At 42.8% G+C, this 20,802-nt stretch overlaps 1 protein-coding gene across 1 annotated transcript in view; it reads right to left on the minus strand.

Annotated features, from left to right (window-relative positions):
- The window catches only part of MYO1E (myosin IE), a 181,591-nt gene that overhangs the window by 38,613 nt on the left and 122,176 nt on the right, over positions 1-20,802 (minus strand). The window contains exons 11-18 of the mRNA XM_081128965.1: positions 19,934-20,014; positions 19,545-19,631; positions 17,230-17,316; positions 16,025-16,192; positions 14,982-15,067; positions 12,887-12,968; positions 7,702-7,808; positions 2,659-2,757 (exon numbers count right to left, since the gene is read on the minus strand). Coding sequence (XP_080985091.1) covers positions 2,659-2,757; positions 7,702-7,808; positions 12,887-12,968; positions 14,982-15,067; positions 16,025-16,192; positions 17,230-17,316; positions 19,545-19,631; positions 19,934-20,014 — 797 coding nt within the window. The remainder of the gene's footprint in view (positions 1-2,658; positions 2,758-7,701; positions 7,809-12,886; positions 12,969-14,981; positions 15,068-16,024; positions 16,193-17,229; positions 17,317-19,544; positions 19,632-19,933; positions 20,015-20,802) is intronic.

Raw genomic sequence — 20,802 nt, forward strand, 5'->3', positions numbered from 1 at the left:
TCTGTGTAAGTTACAGAAGAAGGTGCCATGCATGGATTCATGAAGCTAGCATGGCACTTGAAAGAGGTCAGGATATTATAACAAATGAGACCATTTCACAGTTTAAGGAGCTGCTGCAAACAGTAACACATTCCTGTGAGGACAGCGGTGGATTTCCTGCTCTTCCCAGGGCTGTGAGCTCACAGCATTGCCTATGGAAGTCAGGGTAGCTGGTTTGTTTGTTTTTAAATAATATGGAAGGAAGGAGATCTTTCAGAATTAATTTCTCAAGAAAAAAAAAAAAATTAAAAAAAATCAAGATTAGATGTTTAAAAATATCTATCATTTTTCAACAGTGATGCGAATTCAGAGAGAATTTGCAAGGATCAAATAAAAAAGAGTTTTTAAGTACAGAAAAAATATTGGAAAATAAAATTATAAATGTGTTGGAATTAGCGTGGCAGGCTTTTCTGAATTAGGGAAAGATGGAGGAAACACTTTTCATTCACTATTTTCTGCATTTAATTATTTTCTCTTAATTGAAAAAAGGTATTTAAAAAAATGCAGTTTTGCAAAAATTTAAATGATTTATATAAGCTATGGTTCTTAACTGGCTTTGCCCCTCCCACCCCCGTCCCGCCAGGACATTAGGTAATTGTCTATATATATTTTTGGTTGTCACAACTTGGGGTAGGGGGGACGTTGTACTACAGGCTTCTAGTGGTTAGAGGCCAAGGATGTTGCTAAGCCCCTACAATGTAGAGGATGGCCCCCACCATGAAGACTCATCAAGCCCAAAATGTTAGTAGCTAAGGCTGAGAAACCCCGTGCTAAGCTAGTGTTACGGATCTGCTTAAAAAGCCTTTCATAATTAACATCTCAGTTGTTTGTTGGCAAAGGGATGCCGCTATAGCAATGCAAGAGCTCTGCAAATTTATTTTCTCAGCTTCCTACATACTTCCTTTCATACAGCTCTGCTTACACGGTAGGCATAGTGGCCCCTTTAATTAAGAGAGCCGTGAGGGGGAATTTATTCCTAGTCTAATCCACCTCCAAAATTATCGGGAATCTTGAATGTGAGAGCACAGAGGCAATGAGGTTTTACTTTATGAAACGATCTCCTGACCTTCCACATCAATGACCTGCACCGACGACTGTAGGGCAGCCATCCCAATCTCAGGGCACACGAAACAACAGCCCCAAAGGAAAAATTATTTTGTTAGATGTACTGGATTTCAAAGACAAGTAAACTTCTTCAGCCTGCTTCCTCTTTGTTACATAAGATAGGAATTAAAATTTTCTTTCATCCTGCTCTTGTATTATAAGGAAAACATAATTATTTTCTGATTAAGATGCTAAATATGGCTTCCTTCTTTCTTAAAGCAAGTTAAATACTAGATATAGAAAATACAATGAAACTCCACTAATTTAGAATTATTAGAGAAGTTAGAATCCTATAATACTTTAAGGACACGAAATTTTATCTTTTTCAAAAACGAGTATCACAAAATAAGAATGATATAAGTACAGGTCTTCCAAGTATACTCTAATGGAAATATAAAAATCAGTTTAAATTTAAACTGATGGACTGTACAAAAATTTTGAGGTGAAATAGTTTAAGCTTCTTTTCTTAAGTAGGTTAAATATTTTCCTGAAACTGTCTTCATACTATTAATTTGCATAGTCAAGTGAAACCTCAGCCCTTCCCGTGTAAAAATTATCATGAATTTGTGAACTTGTGTTACCCTACACATACCAATAACTTGTGGCTACTGATTTATTTTACAGTAAATGATGACAGAAAGAATTCTGCTACAACTTAATAAAAAGACAACTCAATTAAAAAAGGGGAAAGGACCCGAACAGCTATTTTGCTAATGGCCAAATACCACATAAAAAGATGCTCAATATCATTTCTCATGAGGGAAACACAAATCAAAACCACAGTGAGGTACCACTTCATACCCATTCGGACGGCTACGATTAGAAAGTCAGATAACAGATGTTGGCAAGGATGCATACAAACCGGAACCCTCAGACACTGCTGGTGGGGATGTAAACCGATACAGCCACTTTGGAAAAAACCTAGCAGTTCATCAAAAAGGTTACACATAGAGTTACCGTATGACCCAGACATTCCATTTTTAGGTATGAAAGAGAAATAAAGACACATGTCCACACAAAAACATGTGTGTGAATGTGGAGAGCAGCATTATTTATTATTCTTAAGAGCCAAAAAGTGGAAACAACTGATGTCTACCAACTGATCAACGAACAAGTAAAATGTGGTGTACTGGAATATTGGCATACTATCGGAATATTATTCAGCAATGAAAAGAAATGAAGTGCAGATTATATACTACCACATGGGGGAGCCTTAAAAATGTTATGCTAAGTGAAAAAAGCCAGACAAAGGACACATGCTGCATGACTCTATTTACCTGCAATGCCTGGAATAGGCATATCTACAGGGACAGGAAGCCGTGTCTGACTAACTGGGGGTTGACAACTAGGGAACTGGGATTTCTTTTTGGGGTGATGAAAATGTTCTAAAGTTAACTGTGATGATGGAGACACAACTCTATATATTAAAAGCCAATGAATTGTACACTTTAAATGGGTGAATTGTACGATATCTGAATTATATCTCAATAAACCTGTTTAAAACCAGTTCATTACCTTTGCAGGAATTTCTGGAAGATGCGCCGATAGGCGTAACCAGCTCTTCTCACTCGAATGTTTTCTTTCAGACCCAGGTATTCTACTTGGTGCTTTACCCTATAAAGGAGAGAGTGGAGGCAGGACATCACTGGATAATTCTTTCACCCTGCTCTCCTACCTACAAACCCCCAAATCTAAGGTGCAGGGAAACATAAATTGTACTAAAAACAGTACAATTTATAGTGTTTAAGTCTGAGCTGACCCTCAGGCTATATAATATTAATAAAAAAATATTTCATTATGAAATACAGCAATTACAGAAGAGATTTTACATATCTATTTTAAAAGATAGTAAAGCAAAAAGCCATATACCTATCACCCAGATTGTGAACAAAAATATCAGTGTTTCAAAAGACTGAAGGAAAGAACTTGTAACTTTTGAATTAAATGACACTGGAGCTGTTTTTGCTATCAACCTTAAGTTTGGTAGTGATTCTAGAGGTAATGAGATTACCCTTCTAGGTTTTTAAAATACAAGGCAAGAAAGGGCATATTTCAAACGTCTAAGTTAAAAATGTTCTAAGAAGTATGTAAATTATAGTTTTAGTTCATTTTATTTTTTAAAATTTTATTGTGAGTCTTTTTATTTTATTTTATGTATATCTTTATTGATTTCAGAGAGAGGAAGAGAGATAGAAACATCAATGATGAGAGAGTCATTGATCGGCTGCCTCCTGCACGCCCCCAACTGGGGATCAAGCCCGCAACCTGGGCATGTGCCTTGACCAGGAATCGAACTACAATCTCCTGGATCCTAGGTCGATGCTCAACCGCTGAGCCACACCTGGCCGGGCTAGTTTGGTTTTTTTAATAGTAAAACACTGGCAGTATGTTTTGGAAAATGGATCAGGGTGGTGCTAGATCGACGCTCTTACACAGGGGATCATCACATCCGAGAAACGCCCCATGCCCATCTCTGCACCGTGGATTTTGACTTAGTGGGCCTGGTGTGTCTGAGGTGGTGCACGAACATGTGAATTTGTGAATCGTGATCCCTACCCCCCAAAGCAAAGTGTCCTGGCAGCCGAGAGCCAGGTCTTGGACACTAGCTTCTGATCATCCCCTCTCAGAAGATCAATAGGGCCTTTGCTGCACGTTGTGCAGAGTGGTTTAATACAGACACTTGGAAACATGACAATGAGAAATTAAAAAATTAATTTCCTCTATCCTTTGAGACAGATGACAGAACCATGTTGTGGCATGAAGGCAGCTCCCCATTCCCCCGACTGAGCACATTTGGGGTTGACTGTATGATGATGAAGGGAACGGGCCCCCTGTGAACCTGCTGTGCAGCAAGGACAGTGAGCAGCACCCTCCTTACAACTTCACATAGGTCCCCCCAGCTGTCTCCCCTCAAGGCTCTCCTGAAACCTGCCACTCCCAATGCAGCCTTCAACTTGCTTACACCTACTATGTGCCACTACGCACCACACTACGCAAGGTGCGCGGGATGGTTCCTATTGGAGACCTCACTGATGACACAATAGTCAAGAGCCACGTATACCCCTGGCTCTGCCACTGGGCAACTTCTCTGTGCCTCAGCTTCCACTTCTGTAAAATGGGGATGGTGACGTTGGTTCTTTCTTGCTACTGGGTACATTTCATTAAAGCACTTAGCCAGCTCTTGGCATGAGCCATAAAAAGCTGTTATTGTTCTAAAACAGTCACAGCTACCACAAGTAAACCAGGACAGGAGAACTGAGAAAGAAATGAAGTTTTCATAGTGAGAGGATTCTCAGAAGTGGTGACATGTACCCAGGCCTGGAAGGCTGAGCTGAATTTATCAGGTGCAGAGGAGGGAAAGGCAGGAGGCACAGTGAAAGCAAAGGCACAAAGATGGGAAAGTCCTGTGGCCTGGGGTAGTGGGAGGGGAGGAGGTGGGAAAATTAAGCTGCAAGAGGGGTGGAGCCTTGACTGCTTGGGAAGGATGAGGTCACACAGTGAGGTGTGTTTGAAATGTCTCACGGGCCGATTGGTCTTACTTGAACCAGCATCCAGAAATGTCAGCCCTTCAAGATAATTAACTTTAAAAAACTCTTCATATAAAGAATTAACATACAATATCCACATTTGATTGATGACGCATATCTGGTTAACTAAAGGGGAAGGAATCTGATTCGGGAAAGTAATTTTCCTTTTTCCCAAGCTCCTAAATCTGAAAGTCACCACTGGCCTTTCCTATAATAAGTTAAGTACACAGGAGGCTGCCAGTTAGGGATATTTGCTCATTTTAAGTATTTTTCATAAATACTGGTGTCACCCCAAGCTTCTGAGGCAGGGAATGCATCACCCATTGATTCAAATAGAAACGTCCCATGCCCAGGAATTGCCTCATGCTAAAACACTGTTTCCTTCCTTTTAACTTCCATCATCAGGAAATTTCTCATAGACATTTTCTCTAACAGGACAATCAGTTTAGCAAACTTTGTAATGTTTAAAATTTTATCATGTTAAAACACTGTTTCATTCATTGTAACTTCCATCATCAGGAAATTTCTCATCGAAATTTTCTTTAATAAGAATCAATTTAGGAAATTTTGTAAAGTGTAAAATTTCATGTAATCAAAGCATCCAAGTTCATTTTTGCATATTCTTGGGTGCTGTCACCTCCCCAGTAAACATCAGCCACACCGACAATGCCCACTTGTCCCCTTTGCTGTGCTAGCTCCTCCCCTCTGGGGGAGGCTGCGGAGTCCTCTTCCTGAGTGTCCCTGGCCATTAACACAAGTAGGTCAAGGCCTGAGAACCCTGCTAGGGCAGCAATTCAGAATCCAGGGCAGGCAACTTTGCAAGAGCCAAACAAAAACACATTTTCAACAGGAGAAGAAAAATAAACCGCACCCCATAAACTTGTGGAATGAGTAACGCTGTCCACCAGGAGCTTCAACTGACCGTGTAATCGCCGTCAATGAAGTGCACTGCCCTTTCCGGGACCCCAACGCGCCCCACTCACGGATGAAGCGAAACCATCCGTCACCCAATAAACCTGAACTGGGATGGGGGGACCCCAGGAAGCAATCCTAGTGAAAACATAAATCAGCACTCGACCAACAAGCACCTTAGAGTCCTTAAAGCCAGTTCACATGAACGTATGTTATGAGTCCTCTGCTCCAAGTCAAATAAGGGGTGTGATTTGAAAAAGCCAGCATGGGGTTCTATGAGGATTTACTGAATACATATTCTACTGTCTCAGTTTCTCCATTTTCTGATATTCCAGTGAATCGGTTTGGATTTCATGAGAAGGTAGCATCAAGGTTGGGAACTCTTTAACCAGGAGCTATTGCAAAATCTTTACATTAGAGGATCTTTCTGCAGAGGATCTGTGTGGGGTAGGGGGTGGTGTACTGGGGAGGTACTGTGTTTGCAGGGTGAGTGAGATTATATTGTTTGTTTAAGGTAATGTTTGTTGGGAAGGGCTGGGGAAGGGAAGCCGGATGAAATCTGAAGTGGGGGGAAGAAGGGGCTAAAGCACCCATTAGTAATACCTCTGCTTCTGAGACTCCGTAATTTATTTCTGAGGTTGCCTATGACGTCACCCTCCCACCGTGTGTAAATGCACAAGAGTGATGTGTATGTGGCTGAACACGAGAGGGGAGTGTAGGAATGACACAAAGACAGGCAGAGGCAGGCTGACAACGTGGGGAACAGACTGGGGGGGGTTCATCTGTCAGACTGAGGGAGATCCCCTTCTGATTGACCCTCTTGAAGAGAAAGAAACTAAGGACTGAGAAGACTGTGTCTCACTTAAGTGACAGGCCAGCACCAGGACACAGTTCTGCAAAATCCCAGTCCAGTCCTTGGCTCTAGATCAGCTGTCCTCAAAGTGTGACGCCTGGACCCTCATCACCAGCATCACCTGGGAGCTTTGTAAAAATGCACATTGTTGGACCCCATAAGGAGCTGAGCAGGGCTGTGGAGGACACAGGACATCGTAGGTATCACTCATTCAGAGGGTTGCCAGGAGTCAGGGCCAACTCAATGGCCCGTAACATACACAAAGGATCAAGTTTTATCTGTCTGCTGTGGGTTAGAAAGGATCTTGCTGGCAGGGTGGGAAATGGACCTATACATGTCTCTCAGAGGAGGTAATTAGCAGCTTTGAATTTTAATCCTGGTCTTCCTGCTCAAGTTTAACTTTCAGTCACTTGATACCTAAGAGTCTATCTACTTTTTTCTAAGAGAAAAGAAAAAAAAGATAAGTTCAAGGCCAGGGACTTGACTATCTGAGGACAATGGTGGGTTCCTCTCTGTAGTCCATGGGATCAGGCTCCTTAGAAATGTGTGTCTGGGTCCCTCAGCTGGATGCAAAAACTGTATTCTCTAGTTATCATTTTAACATTTTCCTACGCAACAACCCTGATTCCACCCTGCACAGGTCACGCCCCTAAATGCCAGGTGTGGGAGGACTAGTGACGTAGCTTTCTCAGAAGTCAGGCAGGACAGGGTTCAGGCATGCCTCTGCTCCACGCCTCTCCTTCCCGCGGGCTCCCTCCCAGAGAGCCACTCTGCCCGTCAACAGTCTGGGGTAATGACAGGAGCTGGGGTGTATCCCCAGTATCCTCAAGAATAACAGCAAATGAGGGATGCCTTTTTAATCAGCAGTTTGGACCTTCACTTTTAACCCCGAGCTAAGCATTCTAGGCCACATCCTGTGGATGCCGATGAGGAGCCGAGTGCACTCCTCACAGAGCCTCAAACTAATTTTAAAACCATCCTGACTCTGTGGTATGAAGGGTGTTTTTTTCCATCTGCCCCTAGAGCAGCCAAGATAAACATAAATTGCTAATTCTAAACCGAATGGCACTGCTAACATTTTAGGAAAAGGCAAGGAAGAAAAATAATATATATATAGTCTTTGTCCCGAAAAAGTTAAAGACACAAGGACATGAAACACATCTGAAGGTAATTTAAACTGCTCTGCTCTCAGTCTATCTTGAGAAAAGGGAAAACTGTGCCGGGCTCACGGTGTGGACCTCTCTGCATCTGCTGTCTCCACCATACCTGCTCTCTTCCCAGTCCTTGGGCTTCTTGGTTTCATTTGGCTTTATGCAGCGAATGTAGTGAGGTGTACATTTCATCAGGGTGCTCACGAGGTCATTGGCTTGTTTCTAGAAAGGAAGAAAAACATCAGTTAGGTACATGGAACGTTCTCTGAAGCAGACTAGCTTTCAAAGGAGACCTGTGATGCTTTAGTGTGGAAATATACAGCTGGACATTAATCTTCGTGACAATCTGTTCATTAGGCTTAACTGGCCCACCACACTTTCTTAGAGCTCTACTGACTTTTACGATGATTTTAACTCTCAAGTGGATTTGAAATTAGATTTTTGAAAGCAACTAGGCCTTTTTAGTACAGTTAATAAAATAAAACAAAAAAAACTTAAGCCCCAGTAAATCTTCACATATAATTTTTAAAATGAGAAGCAAGGAAGCATGCCAGTTATTAACAGCTTAAGTTAATTTTACAAATACATTGTCCTCAATTTTTTTTTGGAGGAGTAGAGATGCAAATTATTTGCATGGATAAATCATCAAAATCCCCTGTACTCTCTTTTCTGGCAACACAACCAATAACATATCATCTATTAAAGTGATGGAAATTCACAGTTAAAGGTATGAGATTCATAAAACCTTGGAATTTATAAACCTTTCCTATGCCATTTCATTCACCTCCTGCCTCAGCATGTCCTTTTACGAACTGGCAGCCTTTGAGCCCTTTCAGGTAACTTCCAGCTTCACAAATCTAGAATATTCAATATGAAATCATTTCTCATCCCCTCGTGCTGGGTACCTAGAGTGGAACTGGGTTTATGCAGAAAGAGCCACACAAAGCTGAAATTGCTGAGGAAGTATTTCAAGTGCTAAGTATCATAAACGTGGTTTGAAGAACAAGGAGCAGAGCCCACATCAGCATCCGCACCACCACACGGCTGAGCACGCCCCGTGGGTACAAAGACGGGGCACACATGCAAGCTTCCCTTCCAGGCAAATCGATGTGAAGAGAGAAAATAGAGGAAAGGATCTTTGAGGCCAGAAAACCATTACAAAGTCAGCAGAAGGGATGTGCCTGCAGTAGACAACCCTCTCTCAATTAGGGCTTTTCTGTTTTCATGGGTTTGGGAAATCTGAAACTCTTGAGAAAAACTTGGGCGTATTCAAAACAAGGTGCTCGCTGGTGAATCCAGCTCTCTGTCTGGATGTGCAGGATACAGCATTCTTTGCAATGCTGGGAGTCAAGGGCAAAGCTGCAGAGGTTACATGACCAAAGTCAAGCCCTATGAGGAAAAGGTAAACCGATTCTTATCTTCTTTGTTGACGTAGATTGTACTTGAGAACAAATCTGATGATCTTTGCAACACATAAGGTGAAGCTGGGGAGGGACTGCTTATAATGAAGTGTTTTTGAGTTCCCAAACTCTTAATCTTTATTTAAAAATTTTTAAAATTTAATTAAAATCTTTTAATTTCCAAGAATAGCTTGGCAGACTCTTTAGTCCTAAAAATTTAATGACATATCTTCTTCTCACCTAAGTGTAAGAAAACACAGGAGCAAGTGTGTCATAAGTGTATGTGTCACCTGACATAGTTCCCTCTAGCTCAAAATAGCAATGGATAACATTACTGACAATGTACCATGGGCTAGACACACCGATTTTCTCATTCATGCCTCACAATTCTAAGAGACAGCTACTATTATTACTCCCATTTTTTAGATGAGAAAATGGGGCCTTAAAGGAATCAAGTATTGCTCAAAATGACACAGTTAGTAAGCAGAGTTGAGGCTTGAGCCCAAGTCTGTGAGCTACCAAGTCTGACTCTTTTTTTTAAAAAAAATATCTTTATTGATTTCAGAGAGAGAAAAGGAGAGGGAGAGAGAGAGAGAGAGAGAAACATCAATGATGAGAAAGTCATTGATTGAGCCCGCAACCCGGGCATGTGCCCTGACCGGGAATCGAACCCCGATCGCCTGGATCCTAGGCCGATGCTCAACCGTTGAGCCACGCCCGGCCGGGCACCAAGTCTGACTCTTAACCACAATGCTACCCTGCCTTCCTAAGGAAGATATGGGATAATTTAGTGTGATGTAAAAGGAATTAAGCCAGGATTAGACAGAGCCTTTAGGTTGTGAGATAACCACTTTCAGCAAACAGGATTACATCTTAAGCATTAAAATATTTAGCTATGAGTCAACTTTAGATGCCTTGTGAGGTGGTTAGGAAGCAGTAACTGGATTTACCCTGACTCCAGACAAGAAGAGTCCATGAGTCCATGAACCAAAGGCACTTGCCCAATAGAAGCGTGAGTCAAAATCTGTAGATAGGACAAGTGAGAAAAGGCTCAGGGCAAAAGCTCCTTGTGCCCCTCATCACAGACTATTAGCAAGCCCGAATTGGGGTCCTGGCTTTGCTCTCTGCAAGCTACATGACAGATCACTAAATTCCTCCAGCCCTCAGTTTCCCCACCTATAAATGAAGTAGGTTGAACTAGAAGACCTCTAGTATCTTAATCTGAAGGTGGGAGTAGGTGGTAAAAGGCAACCAGTCCAAATACCGCACGGTGCTTGTGTCTGTCACATCCACCCCTTCAGAGGCCAAGTGTCACTTAGATACAGCTGCAGTCCAGCCCACTCTGCCAGCACTGAGCTCCATTCCATTTCCCTATAGCATCAATCTTGGGCTCTAATGTGAAAACTGGTCACTTCCAGCCACAATGTAGAATTTAGTGAAGCCTCAACATCAAGTGTTATTAAATAGAATACTCTTGCTTAAGCAAGATAATGGGAGTTCTCACCAAATGCATATTTTATTAATTAAATCCGATAGATCAATTTAAAAATTTTAAAGAATTAGAATATAATAAAATACCTTTAAATGCTTACACTTCAGAGATATCATTAAGATGATACTTAACATCTGCAAAATACTGTGGCTACTGAAGGTATAAAAGATGGAGCTATGGCTGTGTATCTCTGAGAGGAGTTTCAGAGGGGACGTATAAAATGGAGAATGTCACTCCTGGGTGGAGGCAGAGCGTCAGACAGACACAGGTCACACAGTCCACCAAGGAGGGTACCACTGGGGGGAAGAATATGCACAGTAAGTTACCCCTACATCAGCTCACTGACTTCAGGTTGACTACTACCCCAGACAGCAAGCTTTGAGGGCCTTGAAATTATGAACATTGTGAGTACATCCAGAAGGTGGCAATTCTGAGCATTCAACTAGACAAGAAAACGAAGGGAAAGGAGTCAGGTCTTCTAAGAAATAAAGAGCCTTAACCCCGCCTTCCTTTTTATAGGAAATAAACTCTACTGAGAACCCAGATCGCTTGAAAGTGAGTCACAGCAACCTTGATGATCCAGCCTCTTGGATCTGAATGTGACAGTCTTGTGACTACAGTTTCCAGCCCAGAGCTAATCCTCATGCATGAAGTGAAGGCATGAGTCAGAAGCTTCACGAGACATTAATATCTGGGGCCTCATGAGAATTGCATCTGCTCTCTGCCCTCAATGCTCTGCTCCAGGGAACTCAACCCAGAGATTTAAATTTCTCTAGGTCTTTGAACATGATTGTCCCTAATCCCAGAGGACTGGACCCTTCGGCTCAAGACCCAGCTGGCATCTGACTTCCTCCATAAAACCCAAAGGCTCCTCTTGACTGGAATCTTCCCATGGGTGATGGGTTCCTTTATTCCAGCCAGTGTGTTTGCCCTCCAGGGCTGGGGAGGCAGCTTCCATACATGAACCCCTCAGAGCAGAAAGCGCGAGTGAACGGAAGAGACAATAACCACCACTGTGTCCACGAGGCTGTGGTCAACCCTGCAGGACACTGTGAGGAGGACTTGGAGGACCTGGACACACAAAGACAGTGAGGGGGATGGACCATCGAGGCAGGACCGAGCACATACATATAAGTGTCCACAAAATTAAGCACAGAAGAATCAGCATGGGCTATGGGGAGGGGGCTGACAGAGTAGAATGTAATAGGAGATACTACACATTTTGTGTTGTTTCAGGCAGTGTGCTAAATGCCCTACATGGATTATTGAACGTAATCAACCCAGGACCCCCTTGAGATAGGTAGCAGGATCTCTATTGTACAGATAAAGCAGAAGAGGCACTGAGAATTTAGGTAACTCGCTGGCTCTCACAGCACGTAAAAGCCAAAGTGGCGATGTGAGCACAGGCAATGGAACCCCAGAGCCCTTCTGTTAATCACTTGGTGATCCCATCAATTATAAAACTGGGGCGGCCTTTCACTGGTATGATTTTGTTTTAGAATGTTTTTTTTTAACTGATACGATTTTTAAAAAACCATTTAGTGACTATTTCTCGAAGGATCACATGATTAAGTGTGTTTGACACAGCCTCTAACTTCGTCACACAGTGGCTCAAATAACATAGTGCACTGTCCACGGGGGGCTCCCAAGAAACACTCTAATCATTCCTTCTGGCTCTGGCCGGTTGTAGCTCATTTGATTGGGCGATGTCCTGTGCACCTTAAGTTTGCTGGTTCGATTCCGGGTCAGGGCACCCACCTGGGTTTTGGGCTTCATCCTCTGTAGGGGGCATGCAGGAGGCAGCCGATCTATATTTTGCTCTCACACCAATGTTTCTCTCTCTCCCCCTCTCCCTTCCTCTTTCTCTAAAAATCAATAGAAAAAAAAATTCCTTCTGACTTGGAGACACACAGAGCCAGATGTGCCCGTAATTCTCAGAAAGGAGGGGCCCTCGGGATTCAGGGAGAAGGGAGGGTGCACAAATTGTCCCTGTAAGACCCAGTAGAATTTCAAGTACATGAAGTTCCATAATTGGCAAGTTTTGGGGTCTGGTCTGGAGAATGGTCATCAAATCCCAAAATGTGGCTCCGAATCATAAAATTTCTCTCTGATAGTTTAATGTGAATTCTTCCAGGTTCAGTTTAAGGCCATTTCCTCTTCGAAAGTAGCTGATTATCATCTGCTGACTGTTGAGCTCTGAGGTACTTAATATCCATTTGGGGTTTGGGAGCAGCCAAGTCAAATTCAGCTTGCATCCTGCACCTCTGCTCAGGCAGCGACGTTACTTCAGGGCATCTGTAACCAGCCGTTAATCGCACTGACCTCATCCTGGCTCAGGGGTGCCGTTCTGACTCCTAGACAAGCCTGCCTCTTATAGGAATCTATAAACTTCCCCGAATAGAACAAACCTTTATTTTGCTTCCGGCAGTAGTTGGGCGCCCTTTCTTGTCGGCTTGCAGATTTTCCGGAAACAAGGACTTTATAAAAGGTCTGGAAAAGGAGAAAGAGAACGGATTAGCAATCAGAGGGGGCTGGAAGCCTGCTTCCGCTGAGAATGGAGAGGAGCACATGACCTTGGCTACAGAAAGGTCATCTGACTCAAAGCACAAGCCATCAAGATGTGACCCGGGGAAATATGCAATGGACAAAAAAACCAAACCAAACCAAACCAAACCAAAAAACAGAGGAAGAATTCTAAGATATAAGCATTTTAGAGTTTAAACCTGAAAATAAAATTTAAAACTCTGCCTTTTGAATCCCCCTACTCACTAGAATAGAGGTGCACCTTGGCAATAGGACATGGCACAGTGTGGGTTTGCTGAGTCAGGACGAGACAGACAGACTGGAGCTCAGGGACTTGAACGCATTTGTCTGGATGCAATGCAGGTCTGCTCTGCCCTAAAGCAGGGTTTCTCAACCTTGGCACTATCGATATTTGGGATTTAGGGTTGGATAATTCTTTGTTGGGAGCCATGGGGGGAGGGGTTGTCCTACACATTGTAGGATATTTCATAGCATCAGTGGCTTTTGTCCACTAGATGCCAGCAGCACAATGACACCTTAGTGCCCCTCCTGTCTGGCAAATAGCCTGGTACACAGTAGGTGCTCAATAAATATTTGCTGACTCACTGAATAAAGTGATTGATGTAAATGAGCAATCTGACACTCAAATTCAATTCCTCCTAAATGGCTTTTTGGGCATCTTGAATTTTCTAGAAATTCTACCCTGCAATTTATTTTTAACTCGATCAGACACAATTATAGATTTCTGCAGCAAATGTATTTAATAAACAATAGACCATGTCTATAGGATAGGAGCTTACGTGGAAGCATTAATAGCTCTCAAACTTGGCAGTAATTTTAATACTTAAAAAACAAACAAACCTCTAAAAGCATGTCTGCACCTGTCATAAAACCTACGAGCCAGGGATCATGGCTTATCTGACCTTGTAAGAGAGAAACAAATAGATTTTATGTGTTTTCAAATGAAAAAAAATTCAGAATCTCCAAAGTGGGGAGCTGTGAGTGCAAGGAAGAACAGGCATGTGGAGATAAGGGTCGGGAGGAGTGCAAGGTTGGGTGGCCTGGAGGAAGAGAGTTAAATGGAGCAGAACAGTGCTGACCAGGGCCTGAAAAGGATACTCGGTTTTGCTTTTGTTGTAGTTAGGCCTTCTTTAGAAAATGACCAGGCTTGCTGCTGCTGATTACGGAAGTTAACCTTGATATTATGACAGCCTAAGTCACAGAGCCGAAAAGGGCAGCTCTTACTTGGAGGCAGCTCCAAAATTGTAAATCTGGAAGACTGTGCAATATTGTACTTGCCTGGCATGTACAGCCCTGATCATGTAAATTATGTCCCATGCCTGTAACCCAGGATCTTGGGAACCTTCATAGGGGAGAGTGGAGGAAAGGGCACAGCAGGGCTGGTCCTGAGCACTCCAGCAGCTTCCAAGGGGGAAGCCTCTGCTGCTTCTCTATTGCTTAGACAGGGTCTTGGGAGTGAAAATTGGTCTCTGTGGCAATCCCTCTTGACTGGTCCCTCCCAGAGTTCTTGAGCCATTTCCCAATTCCTTCAGGGACTCAGCTCAACTCTTTTTAAGCCATTAGCCATTAAAAAAAATTGAGTGACCATTCTTGGGATGATGTTCTAAGAGCAAAGTATCAGAGAACCAGACTGTTCCCCTCTTAGGTGGTCAGACACGGCCATCCCAACCCACCCCAGGACGGTCACCTCTCCATGACAATAGTGTTGGAAATAATGAGGTTAGGGGCCCTGAAAGGCATGCAGATGATACTTGGAATTTGGGGATGGGAAGTATTAGGAATACAAGGGTGAGACTGAGATTGGAAAAAGAAAGACTATTTTGAGAAAACAAATTGTCCAATGATAATCCAGACCCAACAGCTCAAACAAACAAAATGTTGAACCACTCCACAAGTTTGAAAATATTGAAAATCTGATCAAACCCATATCCCATGTCAGATGAGGCGAAACACACTTACAACTCACTGCTCTGCATAAGCTCTATCAGATCCATGAAAAGCACATCACGGTTCCGTTCACAAAAGCCATCCATGTCATAGGATACCTGGCCAAGAATGGAAAGAAACCCAGTTTTACCCTTTAAGTATTTTACTGAAGGAAAAAATCCAAATAGACATGGCTATTCTTACCAGAATGTGTATATTTTCAGATTTCACCATGAACTGTCGTAGTAAAGCTGTGCCTATTTTACTTGTTAGCTTCTAGCTGGTGATGGACTGTGGATGCTGATGCTGGTGTTTGGCTGCCTACATGGCCCAGAGGACCCAGGTCTCACATACCCCCTCTTCAATGGATTCATAGGCATATCTAAGTAATAAATTTAATTATTTCCCTAAATTTTAGCTATGACAGAATAAAATAAAAATCTCCTTATGCTCATTAATCCATTGCAATTGGCATGTCATCCGAGGCATTGCAGTTTCTCCTATAAATGGTGTCAGAGTTGGATGGATCAACTTAGCTAAAAATACGCTCAGGGGCTCTGGTTAACAAAAAATTTGTTGGGAGGAAAGGTGAGACCAGTGGATTTCCACAGGAGTAGGAAGTCCCTAAATATCATGACCTCGACTTACTTTGTATCACCAGCACCCATACAAAGTTGTACCCAGAGGGCACCCAATAATTATGTGTTTTATGAGAACAAACACTGAATGTGAACCTTTGTCCTTATTTATATCCCCAGAGGGCGTGGGCAGGTAAGGAATGAAGGCCTGTGAGTACAGCAGGAGGCAAGACACAAGTCCATTCCTTCAGCAGTTAATAGATGTACCCGGGTGCCTCATGATTAAAAAGTACGAAGTAGATACTTCATAGGGCCCGTGCTGTTACATGAATGAGTCAGCGTTGACTGAACAAAGCACAGTGAGGCAGATGAAACTATATGGACAATGTTCTCAGTTGCCTCATGAGAAAAGAGATGACAGGCTCAGAGGCTTAAAACAGGTACACACTGAAAAGGCTACCGTCCCCTTTCCTGGCGAGCCCGGCTCTCTGGCCATACCTTCCCAGCGTAATGATGAATAATGAAGCCTTGGTTCCAGCTGTTGAAGTGCTCATGATTCCCGATCTGCATCTGGAGTTTCTGCAGCAGCGTCTGGTCCGCCCCCTCGCCCACCGCGTGCATCGTGGCGCACACGTCATCCAGGATGCTCATGATGCCAGGAGGGTTCTGATGGGACCAAGAAGCCAAAGCCCCACTTCAGTGACTGTTCTCAAATACATACAGTGCTTATCAGGTCGTTTCTTGAGGAAGGAAACAGCTCCCTAGATTCAAGATACCATCTTGAAAGTCATTCTTTCCCTTTGAGCAAGAATGCCATTACTAATCCCAATGGGAGTCACCATTTAGATCTAACTATGGAGGAAAAGCCCCTTTTCCAAAAAAAATGGTTTAACTCCCCGAAGTTCTATTCAAAGTTATACACAGATCATTATCTGCACAATCTTTGTACTACATTGATTTAAAAAACCCAAAAGAAAAATTAAAACATTTCCCTTTGACTCTAATTTATTTCTTAATATCTGCTTTCAGCCTATTACGGCAACAGGCATGTTTTACACAGTTCCCCAGTATAAACCGTGTTTTCATGTTTTACTTTTCCTCCCCATACAGCACTATTTTAAAAACAATCGTCATGTTTTACATAGTCTTCGCACTTATTATTTTAATGGCTGTATTTTCCTGCTCTGATATGCTCTAGTTTACTCTGATATGCTCTAGTTTACGTAATGACTGAACTGTGTTTTGATGTTTTCACTGTTTCCAGTCTTGAATTTTATAAAAAAACAAAAACAAAAATGGTACTGTAGAGATCTGTCTACATCCTTTTTGGTTTCTTTCGAGTAATTTCTAGGGCTCAAGTCCTAGAAGTTATATGAATGGTCTAGAAGGCAGGACCAACTTTATGTCTCTTCATGGGCTAAGCCATCAACACAAATGACAGTTGTCTTCTCTTAGAATTAATTCAGTAACAACTTCTATTTGTAAGTTGAAATTTTACTTATATATACACACGTTCACACTTATAAGAATAAAACCCTATCGCTCTATTTTCTAACATACATATATAAAAAATTAATGAAATTGCTAAAATTCTGTGCAAACCAGAGTTGTCACCTTGCCTATTCTAAAATAATGACACGGAGGAGAAAAACTCACTTAATGTAAACCTGTGAGCAGTAAGGAGACACCAGACCGATACTTACAACTTTGTTCTCTATGAGGTCACACACAATTTTGTTATTAAAATACTCAATGGGCGTCCACCTTATTCCCTCTTGGACATATTCCTCCTGTGGGACAGAAAGCGGGAACTCCCGTGATTACCCAGCGAAGACCCGCGGAGCTCTGCACGTATGTGTACCAAAGGCGCGTGAATCACCATGAAAGGAAAACTCAAATGCCCTTTGACAAAAACCTGGAACTGTAATTTTTTTTTTTCTAAGAGGGATAGAAAAGGAACATTTCATTGCTTAGTAATGTAATTTTTATTCAGTTCAAACCATATGAAATTGTTACCGCACAATCATCTCTGACATTCAAAAATGTACATTTAATGTAGCTTAACCTATAGGTCTGTTTCACAGGAATCTCCGAGTTTAACACAGGACAGCAGTACAGGTGAGCATCTAGGCACTTAGGGCGAAGGCCCTCACTCAGGCCCGGTGCGCATCTAACTCGGTGACCACCACACTCTCCTGGTTTCCCCCCTTCCTCCCCGTCTTGCTTTGTTCGCCTCTCTCCAGATCTTTATAGGATGCAGGATCTCAGGGCTCAATCCTCCAGCCTTCTCGTTTCCTCAGCCCTCCTTCTCTAGGTGATATCGACCAATCCCATGGCTTTAAATAGCACCTACAGGCTAATGACCCCTGGAGCAGTTTCTCTAGTCTAGACCTCCCCACGGAGCTCCAGACTCACATATATTAGATTTTGGAATCTGCACTTGGATGTACAACAGGCCTCTCACATGTAACTTGTTAGTCAAGCTACAAAGGCAGAAATCATCCTCAATTCCTCTTTGCTTCTTAATTTATTGCTCATTGTTTTGAGTAATCATGCTGACTCAGTCTCTCACATACATACTGAATCTGACCACGTCTCACCGTGTCACCACCTCGATGATACCATCGTTGCCTACGCTCCCACCATTTCTTGTCCACTGATACCATCACTGCCTACACTCCCACCATTTCCTGCCCAGTCTCCTGTGGTAGTTTCCTAACTGGTTTCTCAACTCCCATTCCTGTTTGCTTTCCCAGTCTCACCCCCCTCTGGAAGCCTGAAGCCAGAGTGGTGACCTTTTCAAAAACACAGAACACAAATCAGACCATGTTCCTCTCTGCTCAAAATGCCGCAATCATTTCCTATCCCACTTGCTATAAAATCTGAAGCTTCCACCAGGCCCTACAAAGTTCCTATATGATCTAGCCTCCGCCTACTCTTTCCCATCTCAGCCCATCCCACGCTGTCCCCTGGTTGTTTTGCTCTAGCTATTCTGAGGTGGTGGAAAGCTAGACTTTCAGGGCAGAGGTTAATGTGAAGGACTCTGGTCACTGAGGCTCCTAAGCAGAGGCATGAATCCTCCATGACTAAACGTCCCCAAAACAGCCTTTCATATGTGGAGTGTCCCCCAAGATTTCATGTCCAGCTAAAATCTCAAACTGTGAGGTTTGGAAATAGGATCTTTGTAGATATAATTAACTAAGGATCTCACAAGTAAAATCATCTTGGATTCAGGGTGATCCCTAATCCAACCATAGGTGTCTTTACAAGGGAAAGGAGAGAGACATTTGGACACACTGAAAAAGGCCATGTGAAGACCGAGGCAGAGGCTGAAGTTATGTTGACACAAAACAAGGACAGGAGCCACCAGAAGCTGGAGAGTCAAGGACGGATTCTCCCCCAGAACCTTTGAAAGGAGTGTGGCTCTCATGACACTTTGATTATGGACTCTGAGAGAAGAAATCTCTATTGCTTCAAGCCACCCAGTTTGCAGGACTTTGTTACAGAGACCCTAGAATTGGAAAACAAGAGAGTATCCAGAATAAAAGAGACCTGCACTGGGCTTTCAGAAGAAACTATAATCAAGACATGTTACTTCAAGTCAGAATTAAAATATCAGCTTTGTTAAAGACACGTTTACTTCTGGGAAAACTGGGAGTAAAGCAAATCTGAGAAAGCCACGCTTCTTCTTTGGAACACAGTAGATGGGGTAGACAACTGGGGTTGGAAGTAGGTTTCCATTCTGCACTTGGGCAGCGAGGCAGACAGAGTGCAGGAGCAGCCAGCCCCACGTCCCCCTTCACGGCTCCTTTGCTTAGAGGAGAGACACAAAGCAGCGGACGGTGTTTATGTTTCAGAGGCTGAAAGGTCACAGGGCATGCGGCTTTTCTGCCGACGCTATTAAGTACATTTCCTAAGACAAGGCTCAAACCTGACTCTATTACCAAAAGAGGAACCTATACCCTTAAAAATAAACAAATGAGAAGCAGAACACGATGAAGGCAGAGGGAATGCTTACCTGTTCTGCCTTCAATGTCAGTTCAATAAAAATCTGCTGTAATTTTTCGTTTACAAAATTGATACAGAACTGTTCAAAGCCGTTTTTCTGTAAAAGAAAAAGTTATTTCCATCAATTGTTTCTGCAAAGTCATTTTGACGTCATCTCTTGAGTGATTTAGTGGGGTGTTTCAGTGTGAAAAGCCTTAAGAGAAATGCTGGCGGCATCGGGAGAAAGCCGCGTAGTTTATATTTAGGAGAAACCAATTTGGTAAAGGTACACAAAGAACTCACAACGGCAAAAACTGGGCCACAGTGAGGTTTTTTTTCATTGCGTAGAATTCGTTATTTCTTCAAGCCAGAGGAAATGCGTCAGCCTCCCCAGCCCCCGATTACTTAAACTGGTCCCACCTGGAATATTTCAAAGCCGTAGATGTCCAGGACGCCGATGTTGTATTCTTCATGGTCCTTCTCCATCGCTTTGTTGATGGACTAGGAGAAAGTAACAAGCATGGGAATTAATTCCTTTTTTTTTTTTTTTTCATATTAAACATGGGCATGCATGGGCGGAAAGGGAAGCAACTCTGTACACAGCAAACAGACTGCGCCCAGCAAATACCAGTGCCTGCTAGAAACAGAGATCAAGGAGACAGGTGGCTTACAACTTTAAAAAATCTCAGTGCCTCAGAAATAAGAGGGCAGGCAGAGAGCTCTGGAAGGGGTGCTGGGGGCTGTGGAGGGATTGAGCAAAAAAGGGAAAAAGAAAAGAGAACCCATGGGCGTGGATAATAGTGCAGCAATTGTGGGGGAGGGGGCGTGGAGGTGGAGGAGTGCACATTTATCCCAAATGGTGCTGGAAAAAACAAAAAAATAATAAAACTCATGAATTGTTTAAAGAAACAGTCTCAGTGCAATGTCAAGTATTTTAGGAAACCACCAGGATCCCAAAAAACTATGGTGGTAGGAAAAAAACAATGTTTGCTTAATGCTGAAAACCATTACATTCCGGCAAGTCAGTTTCCTTCAGGAAGTCTCGAGAATTGGAAGAAAATGTCATCTTGGATGATCGAAGTAAAATCTATTTCACATAAAGAACCCCATTCAATAGTTATTTAATAAACACCTAACCCAATATGCCAGGGACGTCAAGAAGACAATCTCTGTTCCCAGGAGCTTATAGAGAGGGCGAGCCAACTACGGGTAACAATACCAATAATTATCACTAAAGTGGTGATAATAAAAGCAGCTACGTGTATTTAACATTCACCTGTTCCAGGCTT

Source organism: Miniopterus schreibersii (assembly GCF_964146895.1).
Source record: "Miniopterus schreibersii genome assembly, chromosome: 1".
Lineage (NCBI taxonomy): Eukaryota > Metazoa > Chordata > Mammalia > Chiroptera > Miniopteridae > Miniopterus > Miniopterus schreibersii.